The sequence below is a fragment of the Pristiophorus japonicus genome, chromosome 19 (assembly GCF_044704955.1).
Source record: "Pristiophorus japonicus isolate sPriJap1 chromosome 19, sPriJap1.hap1, whole genome shotgun sequence".
In the NCBI taxonomy this organism is placed as follows: Eukaryota; Metazoa; Chordata; class Chondrichthyes; family Pristiophoridae; genus Pristiophorus; species Pristiophorus japonicus.
In genome coordinates this window covers 3,399,162-3,423,412 of record NC_091995.1, presented here as the reverse complement: position 1 = coordinate 3,423,412, position 24,251 = coordinate 3,399,162, and the positions used below count along the sequence as shown (strand labels likewise).

At 50.7% G+C, this 24,251-nt stretch overlaps 1 protein-coding gene across 2 annotated transcripts in view; it reads right to left on the bottom strand.

Moving 5' to 3' along the window:
* Positions 1-24,251, bottom strand: part of LOC139230333 (complement factor B-like) — a 102,372-nt gene that overhangs the window by 18,341 nt on the left and 59,780 nt on the right. The window contains exons 11-14 of one of the 2 annotated variants that reach the window (XM_070862163.1): positions 19,511-19,625; positions 14,597-14,756; positions 10,188-10,267; positions 4,000-4,100 (exon numbers count right to left, since the gene is read on the bottom strand). In XM_070862163.1, coding sequence (XP_070718264.1) covers positions 4,000-4,100; positions 10,188-10,267; positions 14,597-14,756; positions 19,511-19,625 — 456 coding nt within the window. The remainder of the gene's footprint in view (positions 1-3,999; positions 4,101-10,187; positions 10,268-14,596; positions 14,757-19,510; positions 19,626-24,251) is intronic. The other variant, XM_070862164.1, reaches the window with a different exon arrangement.

Here is a 24,251-nt window from a genome sequence, read left to right as displayed (position 1 = left end):
ATTTAGGGAGAAAAAAATCTGGGAAAATTCCTCTCCGACCCATCTAGGCGATCGACACGAAACCACGAGATCACACCCTGGCCGTATTCGATTCCCTGCAGTACTTAACATCGTATCTGGGCCGTCCAACAAAAGGTCATCCAGTCTAATCCCAATTACCAGCTCTAGGTCCGTAACTCTGCAGGTTACTGCACTTTAAGTGCTCATCCAACCATCTCTTAAATGTGGTGAGGGTTTCTGCATCCACCGCTCTTCCAGGCAGCGAGTTCCAGATCCCCACAATCCTCTGCGTAAAGAACCCCCCCCCCACCCCTCAAATCCCCTCTAAACCTTCCACCAACCACCTTAAAACTATGCCCCCTCATTATTGACCCCTCCACCAAGGGAAATAGGCCCTTACTATCCACTATGTCCAGGTCCCTCAATATTTTATATACCTCAATGAGGTCTCCTCTCAGCCTCTTCTGTTTCAAGGAGAACAAACCCAGCCTATCCAATCTGTCTTCAAAGCCAAGATTCTCCATTCCAGGCAGCATCCTAGTAAAATCTCCTCTGCACCCTCTCTAGCGCAATCACATCCTTCCTATAATACGGTGACCAGAACTGCACGCAGTACTCCAGCTGTGACCTAACCAGAGTATTATACAATTTAAGCATAACCTCCCTGCTCATGTATTCTATGCCTCGGCCAATAAAGGCAAGCATTCTGTATGCCTTCTTAACCACCTTATCCACCTGGCCTGCTACTTTCGGGGATCTGTGGACAAGCACTCCAAGGTCGTTTTGTTCATCTACACTTCTCAGTATCCTATCATTTAATGTGTATACCCTTTCCTTATTAGCCCTCCCAAAGTGCATTACCTCACACATCTCCGAATTAAATTCCATTTGCCACTGCTCTGCCCACCTGACCAGTAGATCGATATCCTCCTGCAGCCCATGACTTTCCTCTTCATTATCAACCATACAGCCAATTTTAGTGCCATTTGCAAACTTCTTAATCATACCCCAAATATTCAAATCTAGATTATTGATGTATACCACAAAAAGCAAGGGACCCAGCACTGAGCCCTGCGGAACCCCACTAGATACAGCCTTCCAGTCACAAAAACACCCATCAACCATTACCCCTTTGCTTCCTACCTTCAAGCCAATTTTGGATCCAACCAGCCACTTTGCCCTGGATCCCATGGGCTTTAACCTTCATGACCAGTCTACCATGTGGAACCTTATCAAAAGCCTTGCTAAAATCCATATACACTACATCATACGCATGACCCTCATCGACCCTACTGGTTACCGCCTCGAAACATTCAATCAGGTTTGTCAAACACGATCTTCCCTTAACAAATCCGTGCTGACTGTCCCTGATTAATCCGTGCCTTTCCAAATGTAGATTTATCCTGTCCCTCAGGAATTTTTCCAATAATTTTCCCACCACTGAGGTTAGGCCGACAGGCCTGTAATTACTCGGCCTGTCCCTTTCTCCCTTCTTAAAAAAGGGTACTACATTTGCAGTCCTCCGGCACCAGGCCCAGATCCAAAGAGGACTGGAAAATGATGGTCAAGGCCTCTGCTATTTCCTCTTTTACTTCACTCAACAACCTGGGATGCATTTCATCCGGGCCTGGGGACTTATCTACTTTCAAAGCTGCTAAACCCTATTAATACTTCCTCTCTCACTATGTTTATTTCATCCAGAATTTCACACTCCTCCTCGATAGCAGTATCTGCATTCCCCCATTCCTTTGTGAAAACAGACGCAAAGTATTCATTAAGAACCCTACCAACATCTTCCACCTCCACACAAAGATTACCCTCATGGTCTCTAGTAGGCCCTACCCTTTCTTTAGTTAGCCTCTTGCTCAATATATTTATAGAATATCTTTGGGTTTTCCTTAATTTTACTTGCCCAGAATTTTTCATGCTCTCTCTTAGCATTCCTAATATCCTTTTTAATTTTACCTTTGAACTTTCTATATTCCTCCAGAGATTCTATAGTATTTAGCCGTCTATGACATAAGCTTCCCTTTTTTTCTTAATCCTCCCCTGTAAGTCCCTAGACATCCAGGGGCCTCTAGAACTATTTTTTCCCAGCTTTTTTCTTTAAGGGCATATGTTTGGCCTGAGCCTTCCGGATCTCCTCCTTGAATGCCTCCCACTGTTCCGACATTGATTTACCCACAAGTAACTGTTTCCAGTCCACTGTGGCCAAATCACTCCTCAACTTAGCAAAGTTAGCTTTTCCCTAATTTGGGACTTTTATTCCAGGTCGATCCTTGTCCTTATCCATAACTAACTTGAAACTGACTGAATTATGGTCACTGGCACCCAAATGCTCTCCCACGAATACCCTTCAACCTGCCCAGCTTCATTCCCCAAAACTAAATCCAGAATCGCCCCCTCTCGTGTTGGGCTTGTTACATACTGACTAAAAAAGTTCTCAAATGCATTTTAAGAATTCCGCACTCTCTATACCTTCACACTATAATTGTCCCAATCAATATTAGTATAGTTAAAATCCCCTACTATTACTGCCCTATGGTTTTTGGACTTCACAGCAATTTGCCGACATATTTGCTCCTCTATCTCCCTCCCACTGTTTGGGGGTTTATAATACACGCCCAGCAGTGTGATCACCCTTTTTTATTTTTCAATTCGACCCATATGGCCTGATTTGATGATCCCTCTAACATATCATCCCTCTTCACCGCTGTAATAGTTTATTTAATCAGTATCGCGACCCCCTCCCTCCCCCATCCTTTTTACCCCCCTCTCTATCTTGTCTAAAAATCCTGTAACCATGAATATTGATCTGCCAAACCTGTCCCTCTTTCAGCCATGTTTCTGTAATGGCTATAACGTCATACTCCCAAGTGTCTATCTTGGCCTTTATTGCAAAGGGGATGGAGTATAAAAGCAGGGAAGTCTTGCTCCAGTTATACAGGGTATTGGTGAGGCCACACCTGGAGTACTGCGTGCAGTTTTGGTTTCCGTATTTACCAAAGGATATACTTGCTTTGGAGGCAGTTCAGAGAAGGTTCACTCGGTTGATTCCAGAGAAGAGGGGGTTGACTTATGAGGAAAGGTTGAGGAGGTTGGGCCTCTACTCATTGGAAGTCAGAAGAATGAGAGGTGATCTTATCGAAACGTATAAGATTATGAGGAGGCTTGACAAGGTGGATGCAGAGAGGATGTTTCCACTGATGGGGGAGACTAGAACTAGGGGGCATAATCTTAGAATAAGGGGCCGTGCATTTAAAACTGAGATGAGGAGGAATTTCTTCTCTCAGAGGGTTGTAAATCTGTGGAATTCGCTGCCTCAGAGAGCTGTGGAAGCCGGGACATTGAATAAATTTAAGACAGAAATAGACAAGTTTCTAAACCGATAAGGGAATAAGGGGTTATGGGGAGCGGGCAGGGAAGTGGAGCTGAGTCCATGATCGGATCAGCCATGATGGTATTAAATGGTGGAGCAGGCTCGAGAGGCCGTATGGCCGACTCCTGCTCCTATTTCTTATGTTCTTATGTTATAATGCATAACATTTTGGCTAGAAGTCTCCGAGGAAGAGATAAGGAAGCTAATATTTTGGGAACAGAGCTCCTACAAGACTAAGGCAAAGAGCACATCACTGAACAACATGATTGAGATTGGATGTACCAGTCAGAGCCAGTCTGATAAGAGATGACAAATCAATGTAACTCCACTGATAGCAATAGACCTATCGATGATTTTGTAGGAGGGTAGCCCCCGCCCGCCCTCCAAAAACTGTATAAATTGTACTAGAAAGCCCTTGTATGTTGAAGGTTCCGTGATTGAGCTCTCCCTTGCTTCTGTTCGAAATAAAGCCAGTTGAACCGAAGGTTTCATTTGTTTGATTCCATGGCTGTTGTACAGAGGGCGAGGGGTCGATGACCTATATCAGGTAGTCCGCCTCGAGGAAGAGAAGTCTTAGTAATAATCCAACAGAAAAGGCCGTGGAATCGCCACTGACTTACATCTTCACTGATCTTTATGGTGATGGCTTTTATCTGTTTATCAGAGCTTCCTTTCACAAAGGATGCCTGGATAATCCCGGAGTTCGGCAACATCTCTGTCTCTGTACACGGGCAGGGGTTTGAAAAGAGCGGCCCGTTAAATCAGGTTTTTCTTCACATTGGAGTTCGACACCCTGACCTGACCGACCAACCACCCCGACATCACCCAGCCACCCCCACTACCACTGCCGGACACTGGACCAGATCACCGGGGAGAGTTAGCCGGTCAATGTGAGGGTGTCATGCTCTTAGCCGAGCTCCATACACACGGTGCGAGTGAGTTACAGTGTGAGTTACAGTGCGAATTACAGTGCGAGTTACAGCGTGGGTTACAGTGCGAGTTACAGTGCAGGTCAGTTTGAGTTAGTGAGTTAGTGTGAGTTACAGTGCGAGTTACAGTTTGAGTTAGTGAGTTAGTGCGAGTTACAGTGCGAGTTACAGTGCGAGTTACAGTGCGAGTTACAGTGCGAGTTACAGTTTGGGTTACAGTGCGAGTTCGTGAGTTAGTGTGAGTTACAGGGTGAGTTACAGGGTGAGTTACAGTGCGGGTTACAGTGCGAGTTACAGTGCGAGTTACAGTGCGAGTTACAGTTTGGGTTACAGTGCGAGTTACAGTGCGAGTTACAGTGCGAGTTACAGTTTGAGTTAGTGAGTTACAGTGCGAGTTACAGTGCGAGTTACAGTGCGGGTTACAGTGCGAGTTACAGTGCGAGTTACAGTGCGAGTTACAGTTTGGGTTACAGTGCGAGTTACAGTGCGAGTTACAGTTTGAGTTAGTGAGTTACAGTGTGAGATACAGTGTGAGATACAGTGTGAGATACAGTGTGAGATACAGTGTGAGTCAGTTACAGTATGAGTTACGGTGCATAAGAACATAAGAATTAGGAACAGGAGTAGGCCATCGAGCCCCTCGAGCCTGCTCCGCCATTCAATAAGATCATGGCTGATCTGGCCGTGGACTGAACTCCACTTACCCGCCCGATCGCCGTAACCCTTAATTCCCTTATTGGTTAAATAAGTGCGCGTTAGTGCGAGTTACAGTGTGAGTTACAGTGCAAATCATTACAGTGTGAGTCGGTTACAGTATGAGTTACAGTGTGAGCTACTGTGCAAATTACAGTGCGAGTTAGTGAGAGTTACAATGTGAGTTAGCGTGAGTCGGTTACAGTGTGAGTGACAGTGTGGATTACATTGTGAGTTACAGTGCGACTTACAGTTTGAGTCGGTTACAGTGCGAGTCGGATAAAGTGCGAGTGGGTTACAGTGCGAGTCGTTGACAGTACGAGTCGGATACAGTGAGTCAGTTACAGTGCGATTCAGTTACAGTGCAAGTCGGTTGCAGTGTGAGTTACAGTGCGGGTCTGTTACAGTGCGGGTCTGTTACAGTGCGGGTCTGTTACAGTGCGAGTCGGTTACAGTGCGAGTCGGTTACAGTGCGAGTCGGTTACAGTTTGAGTGATAGTGCGGGTTACAGTGTGAGTTACAGTGCAAATCATTACAGTGCGAGTCGGTTAAAGTGAGAGTCAGTTACAGTGCGAGCTGGTTACAGTATGAGTTACAGTGTGAGCTGCTGTGCAAATTACAGTGCGAGTTAGTGAGAGTTACAGTGTGAGTTAGCGTGAGTCGGTTACAGTGTGAATGACATTGCGGATTACATTGTGAGTTACAGTGCGGGTTACAGTGCAAATTAGTGCGAGTCCGTTACAGTGCGAGTCGGTTACAGTGCGAGTCGGTTACAGTGCGAGTCGATTACAGTGCGAGTTGGTTACAGTGCGAGTCGGTTACAGTGCGAGTCGGTTACAGTGCGAGTCGGTTACAGTGTGAGTCGATTACAGTGCGAGTGGGTTACAGTGCGAGTTACAGTGTGAGTCGGTTACAGTGCGGGTCGGTTACAGTGCGGGTCGGTTACAGTGCGGGTCGGTTACAGTGCGAGTCAGTTACAGTGCGAGTCGATTACAGTTCGAGTCGATTACAGTGCGAGCCGGTTACAGTGCGAGTCGATTACAGTGTGAGTCGATTACAGTGCGAGTGGGTTACAGTGCGAGTCGGTTACAGTGCGAGTTACAGTGTGAGTCGGTTACAGTGCGGGTCGGTTACAGTGCGGGTCGGTTACAGTGCGAGTCGGTTACAGTGCGAGTCGATTACAGTGCGAGTCGATTACAGTGCGACACGGTTACAGTGCGACTCGGTTACAGTGTGAGTCGGTTACAGTTTGAGTGACAGTGTGGGTTACAGTGTGAGTTACTGTGAGAGTTGGTTGCAATGCGAGTTACAGTGCAAATCATTACAGTGCGTGTCGATTACAGCGTGAGTCGGTTACAGTGCAAGTTGGTTACAGTATGAGTTACAGTGTGAGCTACTGTGCAAATTACAGTGCGCGTTAGTGAGAGTTACAGTGTGAGTTAGCGTGAGTCAGTTACAGTGTGAGTTACAGTGCAAGTTACAGTGTGATGTACAGTGTGAGTTAGTGCGACTCGGTCACAGTGCGACTCGGTCACAGCGCGGGTCGGTCACAGCGCGGGTCGGTCACAGCGCGGGTCGGTCACAGCGCGGGTCGGTCACAGTCACAGTGCGACTCGGTCACAGCGCGGGTCGGTCACAGTGCGAGTCGGTCACAGTCACAGTGCGAGTCGGTCACAGTCACAGTGCGACTCGGTCACAGTCACAGTGCGAGTCGGTCACAGCGCGGGTCGGTCACAGTGCGGGTCGGTCACAGTCACAGCGCGGGTCGGTCACAGTCACAGTGCGAGTCGGTCACAGTCACAGTGCGAGTCGGTCACAGCGCGGGTCGGTCACAGTCACAGTGCGAGTCGGTCACAGTCACAGTGCGACTCGGTCACAGTCACAGTGCGAGTCGGTCACAGCGCGGGTCGGTCACAGTGCGGGTCGGTCACAGTCACAGCGCGGGTCGGTCACAGTCACAGTGCGAGTCGGTCACAGTCACAGTGCGAGTCGGTCACAGCGCGGGTCGGTCACAGTCACAGTGCGAGTCGGTCACAGTCACAGTGCGACTCGGTCACAGTCACAGTGCGAGTCGGTCACAGCGCGGGTCGGTCACAGTGCGGGTCGGTCACAGTCACAGTGCGAGTCGGTCACAGCGCGGGTCGGTCACAGTCACAGCGCGGGTCGGTCACAGTGCGAGTCGGTCACAGTCACAGCGCGGGTCGGTCACAGTGCGGGTCGGTCACAGTCACAGCGCGGGTCGGTCACAGTGCGACTCGGTCACAGTCACAGCGCGGGTCGGTCACAGTGCGACTCGGTCACAGTCACAGTGCGAGTCGGTCACAGCGCGGGTCGGTCACAGTGCGGGTCGGTCACAGTCACAGTGCGAGTCGGTCACAGTGCGAGTCGGTCACAGCGCGGGTCGGTCACAGTGCGAGTCGGTCACAGTCACAGTGCGAGTCGGTCACAGTCACAGTGCGGGTCGGTCACAGTCACAGTGCGGGTCGGTCACAGTGCGAGTCGGTCACAGTCACAGTGCGGGTCGGTCACAGTCACAGTGCGGGTCGGTCACAGTCACAGTGCGAGTCGGTCACAGTCACAGTGCGAGTCGGTCACAGTCACAGCGCGGGTCGGTCACAGTGCGAGTCGGTCACAGTCACAGTGCGAGTCGGTCACAGTCACAGTGCGAGTCGGTCACAGTGCGGGTCGGTCACAGTCACAGTGCGGGTCGGTCACAGTCACAGCGCGGGTCGGTCACAGTGCGGGTCGGTCACAGTCACAGCGCGGGTCGGTCACAGTGCGAGTCGGTCACAGTCACAGCGCGGGTCGGTCACAGTGCGAGTCGGTCACAGTGCGGGTCGGTCACAGTCACAGTGCGAGTCGGTCACAGTCACAGTGCGGGTCGGTCAGTCACAGTGCGGGTCGGTCAGTCACAGTGCGGGTCGGTCACAGTCACAGTGCGGGTCGGTCACAGTCACAGTGCGGGTCGGTCACAGTCACAGTGCGGGTCGGTCACAGTCACAGTGCGGGTCGGTCACGGTCACAGTGCGAGTCGGTCACAGTCACAGTGCGGGTCGGTCACAGTCACAGTGCGGGTCGGTCACAGTCACAGTGCGGGTCGGTCACAGTCACAGTGCGGGTCGGTCACAGTCACAGTGCGGGTCGGTCACAGTCACAGTGCGGGTCGGTCAGTCACAGTGCGGGTCGGTCACAGTCACAGTGCGAGTCGGTCACAGTGCGAGTCGGTCACAGTCACAGTGCGGGTCGGTCACAGTCACAGTGCGGGTCGGTCACAGTCACAGTGCGGGTCGGTCACAGTCACAGTGCGAGTCGGTCACAGTCACAGTGCGGGTCGGTCACAGTCACAGTGCGGGTCGGTCACAGTCACAGTGCGAGTCGGTCACAGTCACAGTGCGAGTCGGTCACAGTGCGAGTCGGTCACAGTCACAGTGCGGGTCGGTCACAGTGCGGGTCGGTCACAGTCACAGTGCGAGTCGGTCACAGTGCGAGTCGGTCACAGTCACAGTGCGGGTCGGTCACAGTCACAGTGCGAGTCGGTCACAGTCACAGTGCGAGTCGGTCACAGTGCGAGTCGGTCACAGTCACAGTGCGAGTCGGTCACAGTGCGGGTCGGTCACAGTCACAGTGCGGGTCGGTCACAGTGCGACTCGGTCACAGTCACAGCGCGGGTCGGTCACAGTGCGACTCGGTCACAGTCACAGTGCGAGTCGGTCACAGTCACAGTGCGGGTCGGTCACAGTCACAGTGCGGGTCGGTCACAGTGCGAGTCGGTCACAGTCACAGTGCGGGTCGGTCACAGTCACAGTGCGGGTCGGTCACAGTCACAGTGCGAGTCGGTCACAGTCACAGTGCGAGTCGGTCACAGTCACAGCGCGGGTCGGTCACAGTGCGAGTCGGTCACAGTCACAGTGCGAGTCGGTCACAGTCACAGTGCGAGTCGGTCACAGTGCGGGTCGGTCACAGTCACAGTGCGGGTCGGTCACAGTCACAGCGCGGGTCGGTCACAGTGCGGGTCGGTCACAGTCACAGCGCGGGTCGGTCACAGTGCGAGTCGGTCACAGTCACAGCGCGGGTCGGTCACAGTGCGAGTCGGTCACAGTGCGGGTCGGTCACAGTCACAGTGCGAGTCGGTCACAGTCACAGTGCGGGTCGGTCAGTCACAGTGCGGGTCGGTCAGTCACAGTGCGGGTCGGTCACAGTCACAGTGCGGGTCGGTCACAGTCACAGTGCGGGTCGGTCACAGTCACAGTGCGGGTCGGTCACAGTCACAGTGCGGGTCGGTCACGGTCACAGTGCGAGTCGGTCACAGTCACAGTGCGGGTCGGTCACAGTCACAGTGCGGGTCGGTCACAGTCACAGTGCGGGTCGGTCACAGTCACAGTGCGGGTCGGTCACAGTCACAGTGCGGGTCGGTCACAGTCACAGTGCGGGTCGGTCAGTCACAGTGCGGGTCGGTCACAGTCACAGTGCGAGTCGGTCACAGTGCGAGTCGGTCACAGTCACAGTGCGGGTCGGTCACAGTCACAGTGCGGGTCGGTCACAGTCACAGTGCGGGTCGGTCACAGTCACAGTGCGAGTCGGTCACAGTCACAGTGCGGGTCGGTCACAGTCACAGTGCGGGTCGGTCACAGTCACAGTGCGAGTCGGTCACAGTCACAGTGCGAGTCGGTCACAGTGCGAGTCGGTCACAGTCACAGTGCGGGTCGGTCACAGTGCGGGTCGGTCACAGTCACAGTGCGAGTCGGTCACAGTGCGAGTCGGTCACAGTCACAGTGCGGGTCGGTCACAGTCACAGTGCGAGTCGGTCACAGTCACAGTGCGAGTCGGTCACAGTGCGAGTCGGTCACAGTCACAGTGCGAGTCGGTCACAGTGCGGGTCGGTCACAGTCACAGTGCGGGTCGGTCACAGTCACAGTGCGAGTCGGTCACAGTCACAGTGCGAGTCGGTCACAGTCACAGTGCGAGTCGGTCACAGTGCGATTCGGTTACAGTGCGAGTAAGTGAATTAACGTGTGAAGTAGCGCAATTACGTGAACTTAACACGGGCTCCCCTGCTCCGCGTGAGGGTACGATGTTAACTGAAGTGCTCTGTCTCAATCGTGAACGAGTGCTGACTCAGTCACGCTGATATTCGCACTGTCGTGCCAAAGCTGCCTGCCGTGTGATAGTCGAGCACAGGTACTCACCGTGTTTGAGGCATTTTGTTGCTGGGTGTGGTTCGCGTAAGGCTCGTGTCGTTTCCCTTGTACACGGCAAGCAAATGGGTCTACGGACAGAAATAAATCATTGTACAGACAGACACAGAAAGAAAGTGCATTCACATTTGTAAAGTGGGTATCGCGGCAGCCAATTTGTGCACAGCAAGCTCCCACAAACCATCATCATAGGCAGTCCCTCGGAATCGAGGAAGACTTGCTTCCACTCGAAAAATGAATCCTTAGGTGGCTGAACAGTCCAATACGAGAGCCACAGTCCCTGTCACAGGTGGGACAGACAGTGGTTGAGGGAAGGGGAGGGTGGGGCTGGTTTGCCGCACGCTCCTTCCGCTGCCTGCGCTTGATTTCTGCATGCTCTCGGCGACGAGACTCGAGGTGCTCAGCGCCCTCCCGGATGCACTTCCTCCACTTAGGGCGGTCTTTGGCCAGGGACTCCCAGGTGTCAGTGGGGATGTTGCACTTTATCAGGGAGGCTTTGAGGGTGTCCTTTGTAACGTTTCCTCTGCCCACCTTTGGCTCGTTTGCCGTGAAGGAGTTCCGAGTAGAGCGCTTGCTTTGGGAGTCTCGTGTCGGGGCATGCGGACAACGTGACCCTTCCTGTAACAATTTTCTCCTCACATTTTACCCGTCATTCGTTGCCAGTCAAATTCATGATACACTTTCACCTCTGCAATTTCCCAATCCCTCTTTCCTATTACTCTTTGCCCTTTGTGCTTAATCTGCTCCTCACACCGAAGTCATTGTCTTTGGTCCCTGCCACAAACTGCATTCCATAGCCACCGACACCATCCCTCTCCTTGGCATCTGCCTAAGGCTGAACCAGACAGCTCGCAACCTTGGGTCATATTTGACCCTGAAATGAGCTTTCGACCACATATGCATAAAACCGCCTATTTCCACCTCTGTAACATCGCTCGTCTCCGCCCCTGCCTCAGCTCATCCACTGCCGGAGCCCTCATCCATGCCGTTGTTACCTCTAGACTTGTCTATTCCAACGCACTCCTGGCTGGCCCAAGTAAACCAGAGGTGATCCAAAACAGGTGTCCTAACCCGCACCAAGTCCCACTCACCCATCACCCCCTGTGCTCGCCGACCTACATTGGCTCCCGGTTAATCAACGCCTCAATTTGAAAATTCTTCCCCTTGTTTACAAATCCCTCCATGGCCCTCGCCCCTCCCTATCTCTGTAATCTCCTCCAGTCCCCACAACCCCCCCCCCCGAGATGTCTGCGCTCCTCTAATTCTGCCCTCCTGACCATCCCTGATTATAATCGCTCCACCATCGGTGGCCGTGCCTTCAGCTGCCTGGGCTCCAAGCTCTGGAACTCCCTCCCTAAACCTCTCCACCTCACTTTCCTCCTTCAACCCGCTCCTTAAAACCTCCCTCTTTGACCGAGCTTTTGCCGTAATTTCTTCCTACGTCGCTCGTGTCAAATTTTTATCGTATAATCCTCCTGTGAAGCGCCTCGGGACGTTTCACTACATTAAAGGCGCTAGATAAGTACAGGTTGTTGTTGTTTTGTACACCAACCCACAACCTTACATACGGCACTTTTATAACCACACCTTATTCAAGTCGGGTTCATCGCAAGAGGATTTGAGTACAGGAGCAAGGATGTCTCACTACAGTTATACAGGACCTTGGTGAGACCACACCTGGAGTATTGTGTGCAGTTTTGGTCTCCTTACCTAAGAAAGGATATACTTGCCACAGAGGGAGTGCAGCGAAAGTTCACCAGACTGATTCCTGGGATGGCAGGACTGTGGTATGAGGAGAGATTGGGTCGACTGGGCCTGTATTCACTAGAGTTTAGAAGAATGAGAGGGGATCTCATTGAAAGGTATAAAATTCTGACGGGGTTGGACAGACTGGATGCGGGGAGGATGTTTCCCCCGGGGCTGGGAAGTCTAGAACAAGGGGTCACAGTCTCAGGATACGGGGTAGGAAATTTAGGACCGAGATGAGGAGAAATGTTCTCACTCCGAGGGTGGTGAACCTGTGGAATTCTCTACCACAGAAGGCTGTGGAGGCCAAGTCAATGAATATATTTAAGAGGGAGATAGATAGATTTCTGGACACAAAAGGCATCAAGGGGTATGGGGAGAAAGCGGGAATATGGTGTTGAGATAGAGGATCAGCCATGATCATATTGAATGGCGGTGCAGGCTCGAAGGGCCGAATGGCCGACTACTGCTCCTAGTTTCTATGGTTTCTATGATACAAACTAATCCTGAATGACACCCAGTCCCCACTGACACTAATCCTGAATCACACCCAGTCCCCATTGACACTAATCCTGAATCGCCATTCGATGAATCTCTGGAATTCTCTAGCCCTGAGGGCTGTGGAGGCTCAGTCATTGAGTATATTCAAGACAGAGATCGATAGATTTTTGGATATTAAGGGAATCAAGGGATATGGGGATAGTGCAGGAACGTGGAGTTGAGGTACAAGAGCAGCCATGATCGTATTAAATGGCGGAGCAGGCTCGAGGGGCCAAATGGCCGACTCCTGCTCCCAATTCTTGTGTTCTGATGTTCGGGAATGGGAAAGGTAACTGAGGAAGCAATATTCCATGTGTTGGTCACTCTTTGTATGAAGGACCAAGCGAGGCCTGATATCAGTCACTGCTTCATACAAAGACTGACCAACACATGGAATATACTCGCAGAGAGTGTAATGGAAGTCTTAGAACATAAGAAATAGGAGCAGAAGTCGGCCATACGGCCCCTCGAGCCTGCTCCACCATTTAATACGATCATGGCTGATCCGATCATGGGCTCAGCTCCACTTCCCTGCCCGCTCCCCATAACCCTTCACTCCCTTGTCGCTCAAAAATCTGTCTATCTCCACCTTAAATTTATTCAATGTCCCGGCTTCCACAGCTCTCTGGGGCAGAGAATTCCACAGATTTACAACCCTCTGAGAAAAGAAATTTCTCCTCATCTCAGTTCTAAATGGGCGGCCCCTTATTCTGAAACTGTGCCCCCCTATTTCTCTGGTGTAGCGAACTCCATAAGGTCATCTCTCAGTCTTCTGAACTCCAATGAGTACAGGCCCAACCTTTCTTCATAAGACAACCCCTTCATCTCAGGAATCAACCGAGTGAACCTTCTTTGAACTGCCTCCAATGCAAGAATATCCTTCCTTAAATAAGATGATCAAAACTGCACGCAGTATTCCAGGTGTGGCCTCACCAATACCCTGTATAACTGTAGCAAGACTTCCCTGCTTTTATACTCCATCCCCTTTGCAATAAAGGCCAAGATTCCATTTGCCTTCCTGATCACAATGATGCTGGGTGCCGATCTCTCACCGGTCCTCCGTCCCGATCAAAAATGGAGCAGTCAGTAACAGGACATCAATTATTCTGGAGAAATACCACCAACGCTGTCTCCGCAAGATCCTGCAAATCCCCTGGGAGGACAGACGCACCAACGTTAGCGTCCTCGACCAGGCCCAACATCCCCAGCATCGAAGCACTGACCACACTCGACCAGCTCCGCTGGGCAGGTCACATTGTCCGTATGCCCGACACGAGACTCCCAAAGCAAGCGCCCTACTCGGAACTCCTTCACAGCAAACGAGCCAAAGGTGGGCAGAGGAAACGTTACAAGGGACACCCTCAAAGCCGCCCTGATAAAGTGCAACATCCCCACCGACACCTGGGAGTCCCTGGCCAAAGACCAGTCCGCCCTAAGTGGAGGAAGTGTATCTGGGAGGGCGCTGAGCACCTCGAGTCTCGTCACGGAGAGCATGCAGAAACCAAGCGCAGGCAGCGGAAGGAGCGTGCGGCAAACCAGTCCCACCCACCCCTTCCCTCAACCGCTGTCTGTCCCACCTGTGACAGAGACTGTAATTCCCGTATTGGGCTGTTCAGCCACCTAAGAACTAATTTTTAGAGTGGAAACAAGTTTTCCTCGATTCCGAGGGACTGCCTATGGTAATCTTGGAGACATCAAATCTCGACAGTGTTATTTGAAGGATCAAAATATTAAACTCCAGCCCAGTTGAAGGATTATTAACATCAGCAGAAACAAACAAATGAACACAATTCAGTAGCGATGTGAATAACTATATTAATGAATATCTATATTAACTTATCTATCTCTCTTGCTATCTATCTATCTCTCCATCCATCCATCCCTTTCTCCCTCCATCTCTCCCTCCCTCCCTCCCTCTCTCCCGAGGTGCAGTCTTTACCCTGCATTACTCTGTTTAGCAGTGCATTCCACCCGTTGGTTCAAGAACCAATGAGACCCTGCCTTGTGGGGAAGGGTCTCTGGATGGATGCCCTGAGACAGGCTGAAGGATCCCCCACTGGGAACAATTCTCTCCCCGATCTTGTTCATTCACCCCGAAGAGCGACGGCATTTACCTGATTGCAGCCTTAAACTTCAAATCTTTCTCCAACTCAAGCAAGGCCACATCGTAATCGTAGAACTGCTTTATGTGCTTGGACACCTGCTTGGTTATGTTGTACAATGGATGCTGCTCCACATTGATAACGTTGAAGGTTTCGATAGCTGAGGCTCGACCTGTGCAAGTGGATCACATTGGAAGAGCAGTCATTCATTACATTGAAGGCTCTTGATCAACAAACCGCGCCACTTTCAATTGCTCCACTATTGGCCACCGTGCCTTCAGCTGCCTGGGAGCTACGACGAAAGAGCGGATGTTGGTTCCTATATGTCCCACCCAAAAGGGCAGGCAGGACCGTGATTGACGGTTTTGATCGAAAGACTACACAGCACTCCCTCAGTACTGCCCCTCCGACAGTGCGGCACTCCCTCAGTACTGCCCCTCCGACAGTGCGGCGCTCCCTCAGTACTGCCCCTCCGACAGTGCGGCACTCCCTCAGTACTGCCCCTCTGACAGTGCGGTGCTCCCTCAGTACTGCCCCTCCGACAGTGAGGCGCTCCCTCAGTACTGCCCCTCCGACAGTGCGGCGCACCCTCAGTACTGCCCCTCCGACAGTGCGGCACTCCCTCAGTACTGCCCCTCCGACAGTGCGGCGCTCCCTCAGTACTGCCCCTCCGACAGTGTGACGCTCCCTCAGTACTGCCCCTCCGACAGTGTGACGCTCCCTCAGTACTGCCCCTCCGACAGTGTGACGCTCCCTCAGTACTGCCCCTCCGACACTCCCTCAGTAAGCGAACATAGTCTTGCAGTCAACGCTCCAGTATAGTGTTGGGGCAGAGTAGAGTGGGTTGGGAGTTGGGGGGTGCAGGGGGGATTGGATTGGGGTGGGCTTGTTAGCTCTGTGCCCGGATCTGACCTGGGACCTCTTGATAAGTGAGTCTAACATTCCTGGAACAAACATCTGGCCAGTTGGAGGACCATCTCGCTGCGATGAAAACAATAGAAAAAGCCATGTCTCCTCACACCATCAAACAAGCCCGTGTGCAATCTTCTCTTTCACCAATTCCACTGAGCCAACTAGGCACAGCGGTTTGCTGAGTCGTCCCAGTACCTGCATCATCCTACATTGTTCTTAATCTCCTGAGCGGAGACTAGACACGAACACCCCCACTCTCAGCAAAAAGCAAGCCCCCCCCCACGACAGTGCCCCACTCGACAAGTGCAAGGCAATGACTATAAGAACATAAGAAACAGGAGCAGGAGTAGGCCATACGGCCCCTCGAGCCTGCTCCACCATTTAATACGATCATGGCTGATCTGATCATGGACTCAGCTCCACTTCCCTGCACGCTCTCCATAACCCCTTATTCCCTTATCGTTTAAGAAACTGCCTATTTCTGTCATAAATTTATTCAATGTCCCGGCTTCCACAGCTCTCTGAGGCAGCGAATTCCTCAGATCCACAACCCTCTGAGAGAAGCAATTCCTCCTCATCTCAGTTTTAAATGGGCGGCCCCTTATTCTAAGACCATGCCCCCTAGTTCTAGTCTCCCCCATCAGTGGAGACATCCTCTCTGCATCCACCTTGGCAAGCCCCCTCATAATCTTATAGCTTTCGATAAAATCACCTCTCATTCTTCTGAATTCCAATGAGTAGAGGCCCAACCTCCTCAACCTTTCCTCATAAGTCAAACCCCTCATCCCCGGAATCAACCGAGTGAGCCTTCTCTGAACTGCCTCAAAAGCAAGTATATCCTTTCGTAAATATGGAGACCAAAACTGCACGCAGTACTCCAGGTGTGGCCTCACCAATGACCATCTCCAACAAGTGGGGGTGTCACCACTTCCTCCCCTCGACATTCAAATCAAATCAGTCTGGAATTTGAAAAACATGGAAACATAGAGATTTCACCATCATGGGCGGTCCCTGGAACCAGGAGGACTTGCTCCCACATGGGTTCACAGATGTTCCAATGGAGGGCCCGATATTCCAGTCCTGAACTCCAATTGAAGGGTGGAAGATGCCTGAGCCTGGATTGTTTTAACGTGTGGTGACCGTAGCACATCAGCCACCACACGGGCTTGACAGAGCTCGGCCTTTATCCAGTGGCAAGGGTTAACCAGGACGGCTGGAGACCTGCTCTGCTGCACGGACCCAGTGCGCTCACATATCGCAGTGTGGGCTGGGCCCGTGCTGCCCCTGGGCCCTCGGCTCTTCTGGACCCCGTACCCTCAGTCGCCTCTCCCGGGTCCCGATCACAACCCTCTGCAAACTCTCGCCGCTCCTTCACCCCGACCTCGCCGCTCCTGCTGTATCTGCCCGCGCTCCAATCACCGACCTGGACCTTGGTGATGTCACTGTTCACTGCCGTCGCCCCCCCGGCACCAATGCGCGCTGTACCTTGCAGTGGTACAGCTCCACGTTGCCCAAGGCCGCTGCTCCTTTTATGGCCCCGACCTGCCGCTGATTTACAGCGCAGGAGGAGACCATCTCAACCCATCGTGTCCGTGCCGGCCGACAAAGAGCCACACGACCCTCGGTCAGCAGCCCTGAAGGTTACATATAAACCATCGAACAATGGCGGAAAGGCAAAGAGCACCCAGCCCAACCAGTCCGCCTCACACAACTGCGACACCCCTTATACTGAAACATTCTACACTCCACCCCAACCGGAGCCATGTGATAGGCTGCTGTCAGTAATAGTGACCATGAAACTACAGGATTGCCGTGTAAACCTGTCTGGTTCACCAATACGGTGAAAAGAAATAAAAACATAGAAAATAGGAGCAGTGGTCGGCCATTTGGCCCTTTGAGCCTGCACCACCATTCAATATGATCAGGGCTGATCCTCTATCTCAACACCATATTCCCGCTTTCTCCCCATACCCCTTGATGCCTCTTGTGTCTAGAAATCGATCTATCTCCCTCTTAAATATATTCAGTGACTTGGCCTCCACAGCCTTCTGTGGTAGAGAATTCCACAGGTTCACCACCCTCTGAGTGAAATCATTTCTCCTCATCTCGGTCCTAAATTTCCTGCCCCGTATCCTGAGACTGTGACCCCTTGTTCTAGACTTCCCAGCCCCGGGGGAAACATCCTCCCCGCATCCAGTCTCTCCAACCCCGTCAGAATTTTATACCTTTCAATGAGATCCCCTCTCATTCTTCTAAACTCTAGTGAATACAGGCCCAGTCGACCCAATCTCTCCTCATACGACAGTCCTGCCATCCTAGGAATCAGTCTGGTGAACCTTCGCTGCACTCCCTCTGTGGCAAGTATATCCTTTCTGAGGTAAGGAGACCAGAACTGCACACAATACTCCAGGTGCGGTCTCACCAAGGCCCTGTATAACTGTAGTAAGACATCCTTGCTCCTGTACTCAAATCCTCTTGCAATGAAGGCCAACGTACCATTTGCCCCTAACTGCTTGCTACACCTGCAGGTTTGCTTTCAATGACTGGTGTACAAGGACAGCCAGGTCCCTCTGTACATCGGCACTTCCCAAGCCATCACCAATTGCCTTCCTAATTGCCGAATCTTTGAAAGAGCCGCCCTGTTTAGTCCGACCGCCAACGTATCCAGGTTAAGTTGTGCGGCCAAGCAAGTCATTTGCAAATGTCCAGAGCAGTTTGCTCAAACCGACCGTTGCATTCCAGATACCATGCGTGTACAAACATTCGAATGGGCTGTGTGTCGTGTTAGCCAGGTCGTGCGGGAAGCAATGCGGCTTACATCAGAACGCAAGAAATAGGAGCAGGAGTAGGCCGTACGGCCCCTCGAGCCTGCTCCGCCATTTAATACGATCATGGCTGATCCCATCATGAACTGCACCCACCACCCTCTGGGTGAAGACATTTCCCCTCAAATCCCCTCTAAGCCTCTCCCCAGTTACTTTAAATCTATGCCCCCTGGTTGTTGACACCTCTGCCAAGGGAAACAGGTCCTTCCTGTCCACTCTATCCAGGCCCCTCATAATTTTACACACCTCAATCAGGTCTCCCCTCAGCCTCCTCTGTTCCAAAGAAAACAACCCCAACCTATCCAATCTTTCCTCATAGCTAAAATTCTCCAGTCCTGGCAACATCCTGGTAAATCTCCTCTGTACCCTCTCTCGTGCAATCACATCTTTCCTGTAATGCGGTGACCAGAACTGCACGCAGTACTCCAGCTGTGGCCTAACCAGTGTTTTATACAGTTCAAACATAACCCCCCCCCCGCCCGCCACCCCCTGGATTGACTCGGCTTACATTCACTGGAATTTAGAAGAATGAGAGGGGATCTCATAGAAACATATAAAATTCTGACGGGTTTAGACAGGTTAGATGCAGGAAGAATGTTCCTGATGTTGGGCAAGTCCAGAACCAGGGGTCACAGTCTAAGGATAAGGGGTAAGCCATTTAGGACCGAGATGAGGAGAAACTTCATCACTCAGAGAGTTGTTAACCTGTGGAATTCTCTACCACAGGAAGTTGTTGAGGCCAGTTCGTTAGATATATTCAAAAGGAAGTTAGATGTGGCCCTTACAGCTAAAGGGATCAAGGGGTATGGAGAGAAAGCAGGAATGGGGTACTGAGGTTGCATGATCAGCCATGATCATATTGAATGGTGATGCAGGCTCGAAGGGCCGAATGGCCTACTCCTGCACCTACTTTCTATGTTTCTATGCCTCGGCTAATAAAGGCAAGCATTCCACATGCCTTCTTAGCCACCTTATCCACCTGGCCTGCTACCTTCAGGGATCTGTGGACCTGCACTCCCAGGTCCCTCTGTTCCTCTACACTTCTCAGTGTCCTACCATTTAATGTGTATTCCCTCGCCTTGTTAGCCCCTGCTCAAATCATTACCTCACACTTCTCCGGATTGAACTCCGTTTGCCACTGTGCTGCCCACCTGACCAGTGGATTGATAGCTTCCTAAGGGGCCCTTACCTGCTTCAATTTTAATAGTGCTGAAGTCTGACATCAACTGCACGTCATGCAAACAGTGAGCGGCCGTCAGCACCCACCTCTTTGAAAGAATTGATCCGCTGCAAGTTGCAACGCCCTGTTGCAGGAGGAAAGAAAGAAACGTAAGAAATAGGAGCAGGAGTCGGCCATTCGGCCCCTCAAGCCTGCTCCGCCATTCAACAAGGTCATGGCTGATCCGGTCATGGACCCAGCTCCACTTCCCCGCCCGCTGCCCATAACCCTTGACCCCTTATCGTTCAATAATCCGCCGCCTTAAATATATTCAATGACCCAGCCTCCACCGCTCTCTGAGGCAGCGAATTCCACAGATTTACAACCCTCAGAGAGAAGAAATTCCTCCTCATCTTAGTTTTAAATGGGCGGCCCCTTATTCTAAGATTATGCCCCATAGTTCTAGTCTCCCCCATCAGTGGAAACATCCTCTCTGCATCTACCCTGTCGAGCCCCCTCAGAATCTTACACGTTTCGATAAGATTGCCTCTCATTCTTCTAAACTCCAATGTGTGTACGTCCAACCTCCTCAACCTTCCTTCATATGACAACCCCCTCATCTCCGGAATCAACCGAGTGAACCTTCTCTGAACAGCCTCCAATGCAAGTGTATCCTTCCTTAAATAAGGAGAACAAAACTACACGCAGTACTCCAGGTGTGGCCTCACAAATACCCTGTATAACTGTAGCAAGACTTCTGTGCTTTTATACTCCATCCCCTTTGCAATAAAGGCCAAGATACCATTGGCCTTCCTGATCACTTGCTGTACCTGCATACTAACCTTTTGTGTTTCATGCACAAGTACCCCCAGGTCCCGCTGTATTGCAGCACTTTGCAATCTCTCTCCATTTAAATTATAATTTGCTTTTCTATTATTTCTACCAAAGTGGAGAACCTCACATTTTCCCTCATTATACTCCATCTGCCAAATTTTTGCCCACTCACTTAGCCTGTCTTTTTCGCTTTTGCAGATTTTTTGTGTCCTCCTCACACATTGTTTTCCCACCCATCTTTGTATCAGCAGCAAACTTGGCTACATTACACTCGGTCCTTTCATCCAAGTCGTTAATATAGATTGTAAATAGTTTAGGCCTTAGGACCGATCCCTGCGGCACCCCACTAGTTACTGATTGCCAACCCAAGAATGAACCATTTATCCCGACTCTCTGTTTTCTGTTAGTTAGCCAATCCTCTATCCATGCTAATATATTACCCCCAACCCCTGAACTTTTATCTCGTGTAGTAACCTCTACTGTTGCAAGAAATTGTGTGGCGCACTGATTGAAACATAGAAACATAGAAAATAGGTGCAGGAATAGGCCATTCGGCCCTTCAAGCCTGCACCACCATTCAATATGATCATGGCTGATCATGCAACTTCAGTACCCCATTCCTGCTTTCTCTCCATACCCCTTGATCCCTTTAGCCGTAAAGGCCATATCTAACTCCCTTTTGAATATATCTAACAAACTGGCCTCAACAACTTTCTGTGGTAGAGAATTCCACAGGTTAACAACTCTCTGGGTGAAGAAGTTTCTCCTCATCTCGGTCCTAAATGGCTCACCCCTTATCCTTAGACTGTGATCCCTGGTTCTGGACTTCCCCAACATTGGGAACATGTTTCCTGCATCTAAACTGTCCAGTCCCGTCAGAATTTTATATGTTTCTATGAGATCCCCTCTCATTCTTCTCAATTCCAGTGAATATAAGCCTAGTCGGTCCTATCTTTCTTCATATGTCAGTCCTGTCATCCCAGGAATCAGTCTGGTGAACCTTCGCTGCACTCCCTCAATAGCAGGAACGTCCTTCCTCAGATTAGGAGACCAAAACTGGACATAATATTCAAGGTCTGGTCTCACCAAGGTCCTGTACAACTGCAGTAAGACCTCCCTGCTCCTATTCTCAAATCCTCTCGCTGTGAAGGCCAACATGCCATTTGCTTTCTTAACTGCCTGCTGTACCTGCATGCCAACATTCAATGACTGATGTACCATGACACCCAGGTCTCGTTGCACCTCCCCTTTTACTAATCTGTCACCATTCAGACAATATTCTGCCTTCCTGTTTTTGCCACCAAAGTGGATAACCTCACATTGATCCACATTATACTGCATCTGCCATGCATTTGCCCACTCACCTAACCTGTCCAAGTCACCCTGCAGCCTCTTAGCGTCCCCCTCACAGCTCACACTGCCACCCAGCTTAGTGTCATCTGCAAACTTGGAGATATTACTTTCAATTCATTAATGTATATTGTAAATAGTTGGGGTCCCAGCATTGAACTTTGTGGTACCCCACGAGTCACTGCCTGCCTTTCTGAAAAGGACCCATTTATTCCTACTCTTGGCTTCCTGTCTGCCAACCAGTTCTCTATCCATGCCAATACCATGTGTTTTAATTTTCACACCAATCTCTTGTGTGGGACCTTGTCAAAAGCCTTTTGAATGTCTAAATACACCACATCCACTGACTCCCCGCTTGTCCACTCTACTAGTTACATCCTCAAAAAATTCTAGAAGATTTGTCAAACATGATTTCCCCTTCATAAATCCATGCTGACTTGGACCGAGCCTGTCACTGCTTTCCAAATGCGCTGCTATTACATCTTAAATAATTGATTCCAACATTTTCCCCACTACTGATGCCAGGCTAACCGGTCAATAATTCCCTGTTTTCTCTCTCCCTCCTTTTTAAAGAAGTGATGTTACATTAGCTACCCTCCAGTCCATGTGAACGATCCAGAGTCTATGGAATGTTGGAAAATGATCACCAATGCATCCACTATTTCTAGGGCCACTTCCTTAAGTACTCTGGGATGCAGACTATCAGGCCCCGGGGATTTATCGGCCTTCAATCCCATCAATTTCCCGAACACAATTTCCTGACCAATAAGGATTTCCTTCAGTTCCTCCTTCTGCTAGACCCTCGGTCCCCTAGTATTTCCAGAAGGTTATTTGTGTCTTTCTCAGTGAAGAAAGAACCAAAGTATCTGTTGGGGCAATAACTTTTTGGTGGGGAGGGGGCTGCAAAGGTATCGGCGGGCAAAAAAGATTTGCAACTGACGGGAACCTCTGCTTTAGAACACGAAGTGGGAAGTGGACTGGTAAACCAAGTGCTACCACTTCCTGGAGAGCGTGAAACCAGGCATCATCATCATTGTCATGTGTGTATGCTTGGGGTTACTAGCCACCAGGTGGCGCCACTGTCGGAGGTCATTGGGCTGTACGCACGGGTGTGCAGCCCAGGTATAAAAGGCAAGCCATCATGTAATGTAGTCACTTTGGGCCCGAATAAAGCAGAGCCAGTTTTGTACCCCTGTTAGTTTACAGTGTTCAGTTTATCGAGTTATTACATACACAACATTTGGTGACGAGATAATTTAAGAACCTTCGCATGCAAAAATGAGCACAATTGGAATTCTGGAGAGATTTGTGGAGTGAGAGGTCTGGGCAGATTTTGTAGCTCGCCTGGACCAGAACTTCGTGGCCAACAAAATGGAGGAACCCACCGACGCAGTTAGACGCAGGGCGGTCTTCCTCACGGTTTGCGGTCCGAAAATCTATGGACTCAAAGAATCTTCTCTCGCCTGCAAGTCCAACAGACAAGGACTATGAGGAAGTGTGTGCTCTGGTACGTGATCATCTCAAACCAGAAGACGACATCATCATCTCACGATACCGATTCTACAAGCACGTTCGTTCTGAGGACCAGGATGTGTCGGAATTCGTTGCCGACCTAAGACGTCTAGCTGGACCGTGTAAGATCGAAAACACGTTGGGAGCCATGCTGCGGGACTTCTTTGTAATCGGCATCAACCACGAGGTGATCCTGCGTAAGCTACTGGCGGTGGAAACGCTGGACTTGAGCAAGGCCACTATGATTGCCCAGGCATGCATGACGATGGACAAAAACTTAAAGCAGATATCTTCGAAAAATCGGAACTGTAAACAAGATTGTATCGTTGATTGGCAGAGCTGCATATGGCAGGACCTACTCGACTTCATGTGCGAAACCTATGGCTGTTCAAAGTCCGCCAATGGGAATGAAGCCGATTTCAACGTGTTGGCGTTGTGGGGGAACATCAGCCTCATCAGTGTCGGTTTAAACAGTATATTTGTAAAGGCTGCTCGGGACGGGGGCATCTCGAGCGCATGTGCCCGCAACTGAGCAAGCGTGCTGCGACACACCACGTGGAGGATGATGACCAGTATAGCGCAAATCCATATATGCAATCTGAGATACCAGAGAAGGAAGTGTATGGACCGTGTTCATTCCTAACAAAGAGCCAACCGATAAAGATTAACGGTGTGCTGGTACCGATGGAATTGGACATGGGTGCGAGTCAATCAATAATGAGCAAGAGGAGATTCGACAAGCTGTGGGATACGAAGGCTGTGAGGCCTAAGCAGAGTCCAGTCAATGCCAAGTTGCATACGTCAATTAAAGAATGGGGACTGGGTGTGATTCAGGATTAGTGTCAATGGGGAGTGAGTGTGATTCAGGATTAGTTTGTATCATAGAAACATAGAAAATAGGAGCAGTGGTCGGCCATTCGGCCCTTCGAGCCTGCACCACCATTCAATATGATCAGGGCTGATCCTCTACCTCAACACCATATTCCCGCTTTCTCCTCATACCCCTTGATGCCTTTAGTGTCTAGAAATCGATCTATCTCCCTCTTAAATATATTCAGTGACTTGGCCTCCACAG